This window comes from Mustelus asterias, chromosome 12 (assembly GCF_964213995.1).
Source record: "Mustelus asterias chromosome 12, sMusAst1.hap1.1, whole genome shotgun sequence".
NCBI classification, from domain to species: domain Eukaryota; kingdom Metazoa; phylum Chordata; class Chondrichthyes; order Carcharhiniformes; family Triakidae; genus Mustelus; species Mustelus asterias.
Window position 1 is genome coordinate 106,937,111 of NC_135812.1, and position 6,000 is coordinate 106,943,110.

The window sequence follows — 6,000 nt, forward strand, 5'->3', positions numbered from 1 at the left end:
ATGCATAAGAAGAAGTTCGGAAAGGTTCACTGGACTGATATCAGGACTGGCCGAGTTGTCTTATGAGAAAAGGTTGGACAGCCTAGGCTTGTATCTGCTGGAGTTTAGAGCAGCAAGAGGCAACTTGATTGAAATGTTTAAGATTCTGAGGGGGATTGACAGGATGGATATGGAGAGGATGCTTCCTCTTGTCAGAGGATCTAGAACGAGGGGGTCACGGATTAAAAATAAGGGGTTGCTGCTCATTTAAGAAAGAGATGGGGAGAATTTTTTTCTCTCAGAGGGTTGAGAGTCTTTAGAACACTCTTCCTCAAAAGGCAGAAATACAGTCTTTCAATATTACTAAAGCTAAGCTAGATAGATTTTTGATTAACAAGGGGGTGAAAGGTTATCGGAGGTCGGCAGAAATGTGGGGTTTGAGGTTACAATCAGATCAGCCATGATGTTATTAAATGGCAGAGCAGCCTTGAGGGGCTGGGTGGCCTACTCCTGCTCCTAATTCATATATTCATAATAGTAAAATAGTATTAAAGGCAGTTGCCTGAATAAATTGAAAGAAGATCTCTCAGTTAGATGTTTTTGCATTCATTTTGTTTTATGTTAATGCTGTGTGGCTTACATTGGCAAAATTGGTCCAGCACTGACAGTGTATATTTTTGGTACCAGTATACCAAAAATCCTGGCACAGCACTTATGCCAAAAGGTAACTACAATAAGTGCTTGGTACTAGTTTCCAAAAGGGAACAGAAGTGGAAAGTCAGATGCACCTGATCCTATCAATGTGTTTACCATACATACCATCATCGGAGATGGTTTTCTTTTCTCAAGCTTCAATTATTAATTTTAAAAGCATACGACTTAATAATCTTTTCAATTTCATGTGACAGAAGCAGTGGGTCTGAAAAGTCTCCCACGTGAAGTTTTCTGTTCACCACCCCCAGATCACGTATGGCCGAGATACATGATCCTAACCCTAACCCACACTTTCTAAATATTCTGCATAAAATGGCCGTCTGATAATATCCCATTGCCTACCATTCAGTGGAAAATAATGGCATGGCACTAGATACCCACGTTAAAACTATTTATTCTACTGCATTGAATGTATAAGAAAATGCACTCTGCAGGTCAGGCATAGCAAGGGCCCTACAAATGGACACTCTCAAAAAACATACTGACACCCAACAAAAAGACGAACGCACAGATACTCAAATTACAAACAACATCCAATATATCTAGCCCATTTACAACATAAAACAAGTCACACAGCCGGTCGCTAAGTTGTTGAATCTGGAACTTCCGACAGAAACCAGTTCACCTGTGCTTCTCCTTGCAGCTAGTTCCCTTTCTGTCCCACTGTGCTAGCGCACGGCAGCCAACACAAAGCAGCAGCAGGATTTGGGCTTCTGAGGAACGGAAAGCCTTTTTTTAAAAACCAAGCAAGCACAGTCACAGAGAGATCAGTCTATCTCTAGAGTGGAGACATGGGACAGAATGGTTACGCTGCAGCGAAAGGTGCCGGGTAAAGAACTCCCCATTTACGGAAGTGTTTTTATATAAACAGTGCATGCAAGACTATTTTGAAAATAAAGGCACCTGTTAAATTAAAAGTCAGCTGAAAAGGTGACTATTCTTTACTGGTTCCACACTACCTACAAAGACAAGACACACAGGGGGACCTGGCAAAGTAACCGGAAAGATTTTAACAATGTTATGCCCAACCATCACCCAAGTCATTTCTCTCACTTCCGCCCCGGAGAGACTCTTGCAAAACCAATCATTATTAGGCTATTACTTCAAAACAGGTGAATCAAGATTTTATAAAACATAACTGCCTACCTTTGTCATTTTATCATTGAAGACACCTCGTGTGTTGATGAACACCTGCAAGACTGCGTCTGCTGCTGACATGGAGACATATTGCTTCCGGAGAAGCAGAGATCCACAGGTAGAATAGAGCTGTGGTCCACCAGCGGGTTCCAGCACAGTCCTCTTCACTTTGTTCAATCGATTGCTCACTTCCTCCTCTATTTCCTTCTGAACTCGATTTCTCGCCTTTTCTACGGCAACCCGTTCAGTGCTTAAAGTTTTTGCTAGTGTCTGTTCAACAAAGTTTCAACATAAAAACTATTTATTCATTCCTTTTCTTCGCTTTCAATGACTCTATCTCCCTTTGCTTGGGGAGGGGGGGGGGGCAGTTATTTTCTGGGGGGGCAGTGGGTCAGATGTACCTCTGGTGGATGGGAGGGAGAGAGACCCAATCGTTATCTTTGGGGGGGGGGGGGGGGGGGGGGGGGGGGTGGTTTCTATCCCATCACATTTCTAATTCTGATCATTCCTGTTATAAATGCTACTTAGATTATATTTCACTTGCCATGAATGTTGTTTCTTTTCCCCTACACCGGCAAGTTCAGAAGTAGAAACTATCTTCTAAACTTGGAAATGCAGCTCTTAGGATTTACTGCAAGTCGGCTGTTGCTAAACACAATTCCAAAGGTTGTTGAATCAAGCAATGGTTATTTGTATATGTTTCATTACACACCTTCAATAAGGACCTGGATATGTACCTGGGTGGATTTTGCGAGTACAGGCAGCAGAGAGGAGGGATACCACAGCTATAATAGTGCACGTGCACTTAATTCGTGAAACTGTCAAAGTACTCGGCTGTGAGTATGTGAAATATACTGGGAGGGAGGCCAGATGGATCTCTGGGATGGGTGGTGGGGGGGGGGGGGGGGGAGAGAAATCGGTGGGGGGTGTGGGGGTGGGTGGATAAGGGGGAAAGTTGTGTTGTGGGGGTGGGGCAATGTCTGTGGGGACCATCGCTCCCGCTTTATCTGCTTTTTGCAGCCCGGGAGTGATGTGACAGCGGCGCGATTTTCAAATTTTTTTCTAACTGCGCATGTGCAGTTCAGAGCTCCGATCGTTTTGGGCGCGATAAGCCCCGCCCACAGCGTGATTCAGACCCGCGATGTTTTTTTCAGGCTAAGTGTGCATGGGGGGCGCCTGGAAGCAGATTTCCAAGTCGGATCTGAATTGCGCCCAGATTCAGCACTTAGAATGAAAATGGTAAAATCGGGCCCCAAGTGTCAGAATGTTCCAAGATGTGTCGGTTAGATGAACTAGGGGTTATGGGGATAGGGCAGGGGAGAGGGCCTGGGTGAGATACTCTGTCAGAGATTCGATGCAGATTCGATGGGCTGAATGGCCTCCTTCTGCACGGTAGGGATTCTATGAAGCGTTCATGCACTGTTAGTGTTACACTTCACGAGGCCAGTGGCAGACCGGGGGATTTTTTGCCTCCTTTTCAATCTACTTTCATTAACTAACATTCTTAAAACAAAGCAGAGCTGATAGTTATTCTGATCTTAGCCCTAGCTAAATACTGAAAGAAGAAGTGAAACTAGGAAATACACAGCAGGTCCCCCAGCAACTGGAGAGAGAAAAAAACAAGTTAATGTTTTGACTAGAAAAGCCTTTGCTGGAACTTGGGAGTTAATCAGGAAAGATTAAACAGGCAGGGAATTTTGTCGTTAGAGAAATGAAGACTTAACAGACATGATAGATAGTGGTCCTTCAAATAATGAATGGATTGGACAGGGTAGATGTGAGGAGTTTTCCATTTTTGGAAGAATCCAAAGCCAAGGGCCACTAATAGAGGATGGTTGCTAATAAATCCAATAGGGGAATTACGAGAGATTTCTTTATTCAGAGTGGTTATGAGTGCAAAACACACCATCATAGGAAGTGGTTGAGTCAAATAGCGTGGAACATCCGAAAAGCAGTTGGACAAGTACAGCATGAGAGGGAATAGAAAGATATGCTGAAAGGTGGAGGAGAGATAGGTGGAATGGGAAGATTTGATTTATTATTTACACATGTATTAACGTACAGTGAAAAGTATTGTTTCCTGCGCGCTATACAGACAAAACATACCGTTCATAGAGAAGGAAACGAGAGAGTGCAGAATGTAGTGTTACAGTCACAGCTAGGGTGTAGAGAAAGATCAACTTAATGTGAGGTAGGTCCATTCAAAAGTCTGACAGCAGCAGGGAAGCAGCTGTTCTTGAGTCGGTTGGTACGTGACCTCAGACTTTTGTATCTTTTTCTCGAAGGAAGAAGGTGGAAGAGAGAATGTCCGGGGTGCGTTGGGTCCTTAATTATGCTGGCTGCTTTGCCAACGCATCGTATGTTGTGTAAACAACAGTATAGATAGTTGGGCCAAATGACCTGTTTCTGTGCTGCATTATTCTGCCTGGTTCTGATGAGGTCTGTTACCCAAAACACTAATGCCTGCCACGTAAGTTGGTGTAGTTGTATAATAGAATGCTCACCTCAGAAATTTAGGCAAATGTGCGAATTAAGGAGAAAGGTTAGTGACAATGTTTGCCTCTTGTCTCCATGGATAGACTGATGTAAAGGCAGGAATTCCATGGAGCAACTTTGGGTATAGAACAAGGGCTCTATACCCAAACAGACACCTACAGGACTGCATCCCAAATATGAATTGACATCTTCAACATTAGGGAGAAATATGATAATGTATCGGTGGTTGAAATGAAAACGATCTATCAAAATAAAATAACAACTTACTGATATTAGAAGTCCGATGCTAGTAATTCTTATTCCAAGCTCGTACGGCGAGTCACAATGATATTGATCTGCTAAGTGTTTTATGAAATCGGCCAAATCTATTTTTTGTGCTCTCTTGTTTTTTCTGTACTGCTGGAGACTCTGGAGGGGAAAAGTAACCCATGAATGTCTGCAAGTATTTGTAACAACAATGACAATTAAAAGAACAATAAAAAGAATACAGTGAACAGAAAGGAACCAATTAAATGTACTTTGACAAGCGAGGGATTCTGAAAGTTTATATGCAGATTTTAACACCACCGCATTCCCTGCTCTTCAAGGACATTAAGAAGTTTAACAACACCAGGTTAAAGTCCAACAGGTTTATTTGGTAGCAAAAGCCACGAGCTTTCGGAACAGGCTGTTCCTTCGTCAGGTGGGTGGGAGTTCTGATCACAAACAGGGCACAAAGACACAAACTCAATTTACATGAATAATGATTGGAATGTGAGTCTTTACAGCTAATCAAGTCTTAAAGGTACAGACAATGTGAGTGACAATGTCGCTAGCTGTCCTGTCTGGAGACAATACTCTTTAACCTGTGCCTAATGCTCCCTCCACTCACATTGTCTGTACCTTCAAGACTTGATTAGCTGTAAAGACTCACATTCCAATCATTATTCATGTAAATTGAGTTTGTGCCTTGTGCCTTGTTTGTGCCCTGTCCAAAACAGCAATGACAGTTGGAGGAAGGAAGGGAGCAACATGGATAAGTTCCCATGCAATGTGGGGGAAACTGGTCTTTCGATCTTCTCTTCTTCAGCTCTTCCTCTTTCAGCTTTATCAGCAACTCTGTGGGCGGCACGGTGGCACAACGGTTAGTATTGCTACCTCACAGCGCCACGGACTCGGGTTCAATTCCCGGCTTGGGTCACTGTCTGAGTGGAGTTTGCCCGTTCTCCCCGTGTCTGCGTGGGTTTCCTCCGGGTGCTCCGGTTTCCTCCCACAGTCTGAAAGACGTGCTAGTTAGGTGCATTGACCCGAACAGGCGCCGGAGTGTGGCGACTAGGGGAATTTCACAGTAACTTCATTGCGGTGTTAATGTAAGCCTTACTTGTGACTAATAAATCAACCTTTTCTTTTGATATTTTGGTGTCCAAAGCAGCAAAGTCTTCTGAAGACACTGCTGAAAGTGCGGGGAAGGCTGAATGTTGTGCAGGGGAGGCTGAATGTAGCCAGAAAGGTAACAGCATTGGAGGGAGTCTGTAAGCAAATTAACCGCCTACTCTCTTGGTGACAACTAACACATGGCCCAGAATAACAGAACCAAGGGTTCAGCTCTTACTAAAACTTTACCTCATCAAAGTAAACTTTTACCTAGTTTCTACAGTAACCATCAGCAAAAGGATTCACCTGACAAGTCTTAAA

The 6,000-nt window shown here is 43.5% G+C and overlaps 1 protein-coding gene across 1 annotated transcript in view; it reads right to left on the reverse strand.

Annotated features, from left to right (window-relative positions):
- Positions 1 to 6,000, reverse strand: part of LOC144502066 (uncharacterized) — a 112,461-nt gene that overhangs the window by 80,220 nt on the left and 26,241 nt on the right. The window contains exons 8-9 of the mRNA XM_078226073.1: positions 4,594 to 4,734; positions 1,840 to 2,100 (exon numbers count right to left, since the gene is read on the reverse strand). Of these exons, the coding sequence (XP_078082199.1) occupies positions 1,840 to 2,100; positions 4,594 to 4,734 (402 nt within the window). The remainder of the gene's footprint in view (positions 1 to 1,839; positions 2,101 to 4,593; positions 4,735 to 6,000) is intronic.